Source organism: Aphanomyces astaci (assembly GCF_000520075.1).
Source record: "Aphanomyces astaci strain APO3 unplaced genomic scaffold supercont1.78, whole genome shotgun sequence".
NCBI lineage: Eukaryota > Oomycota > Saprolegniomycetes > Saprolegniales > Verrucalvaceae > Aphanomyces > Aphanomyces astaci.
Window position 1 is genome coordinate 12,686 of NW_009798341.1, and position 1,815 is coordinate 14,500.

Consider the following 1,815-nt stretch of genomic DNA (forward strand, 5'->3'; position numbering starts at 1 on the left):
AGTTTTCAAATGTAATGAAAAACAATACTTCCTCTGCTCCATAATACTGTGGTCACAACTCAAACCAGCGACCCCAAAAATTCATTTTTTGGCCAAATTTGATGAATCGTACCAATTCTGAAAGACAATCAAAAATGAAAGACAATTCGTATTGACTGCACCGCGCAAAACCACCAATTTTACCCTGCCAATTGAATTCGTCATCGGAGAAAGGACCAATTTAATAAAATAATTGCCCTCTATTTAATTATTAGGGGACCAAGTGCGCCATTTTTGAATTTGCCGCCATGACCACTTCCCGCGCGAACCGAGAGCTCACCACCGACGACAAGACGGAAGTCGTCAAGTATCTCCAAGACCGCATGAGCCTTGGCAAGCTCCCACACGGCTCGATCAAGGCCGGGGCAGCCGCACTCAACTTGAACCGCAAGACAGTGTCCGGCATCTGGAAGGACTTCTTGACCCAGGGGTCCTCGCCATCGAAAAAGGCCGGACGAGTCGGTCGCAAGCTCCGCTACACGCCGGAGCACGTGACCCAGCTGGTCCAAGAACTACCGCAAGAAGAACGTTCGACAATGCGCGACATCGCAACAGCAACCGGACTTACCATGGGCACGATTTGCCGCAACCTCAAGTCCGGCACGCTCGAACGCCGGTCTTCTCGCTTGAAGCCGTTGCTGACCGACGAGAACCGAACCGAACGCATTGAGTTTTGCCGCAGCGATGGCAGCGGCCTCGCAGAATTGCCATTTTTGGACATGCACGACGTCGTCCATCTGGATGAAAAGTGGTTCAATGCCGACAAGGATCGCCGAAAGGTGTATCTTACCAAGGGCGAGCGCATTGGCCGGCGCGCGTGCAAGAGCAAGAGATTCATTCCCAAGGTGATGTTCCTTGCGGCCGTTGCCCGGCCGCAGTACGACGATGCCGGCAACCTCATCTTTGACGGCAAGATCGGGATGTGGCCCTTCGTGACGTCTACGCCAGCCATCCGAACGTCTCGCAATCGCCCGGCCGGGACCATATATGGTCACTACTCTGGTCAACGTGAACGCCGAGGAGTACCAAAACTTTGTGTTGAATCGCGTGTTACCTGCCATCAAGGCCAAGATGCCGAGCGTCAGCAAGCGCGTTGTCATCCAACACGACAATGCTTCCCCGCACGCCTCGGTGTCGGACGGTGTGCTCGATGCGATCCAGGGCCATTTTGCCGATGGGTGGGAATTCCGTGTGCGCCGCCAGCCGCCGAACAGCCCAGACCTGAACGTGCTTGATCTTGGCTTCTTTGCCTCGATTCAGGCTCTACAGTACAAGTCGGTGAGTCGTACTGTCGATGATGTGATTCGTTCGACTTTGGCTGCCTTCGATGAGTTGTCTGAGGAGAAGCTCGACAATGTCTTCCTTACCTTGCAGGCTGTCATGCGCATTGTGCTGGAACACAACGGTGACAATCACTTCCGTTTGCCCCATTTGCACAAGGAAGCGATGAGACGTGCTGGTACTCTCGTTGCCAATGTTGCGTGCCCAGTGTCGCTTTTGTAGTGTATGGTAGTTGCGGTTTGCAATTATAACCAATAAGCACCGAGTATTTCTGGATTGGCCAATAATTGCGAAGTGGGTACAGTAATTTGGAAAAAGTCGACTTTGCTTATGTCCGCAGTATTATGGAGCAGAGGAAGTACCAATCAGCTTATGCTGAATATTGCGGAATATGGTGTATGCTATGGTTATACACAGTGCAATATAAAAAGATGAGCTTGCTTGATTCAATGCATGATTTTAATAATCAGACGTTTGAACACCAATCTTGAGTCT

General features: G+C 51.2%; 1 protein-coding gene across 1 annotated transcript in view; it reads left to right on the forward strand.

The window, feature by feature from the left end:
• The window catches only part of H257_15982 (hypothetical protein), a gene marked incomplete at both ends in the record, with an annotated part of 2,266 nt that extends 724 nt beyond the window's left edge, over positions 1–1,542 (forward strand). Inside the window, 2 exons of the mRNA XM_009844301.1 lie at positions 255–1,061; positions 1,105–1,542. Coding sequence (XP_009842603.1) covers positions 255–1,061; positions 1,105–1,542 — 1,245 coding nt within the window. The remainder of the gene's footprint in view (positions 1–254; positions 1,062–1,104) is intronic.
• Positions 1,543–1,815: the final 273 nt, after the last annotated feature.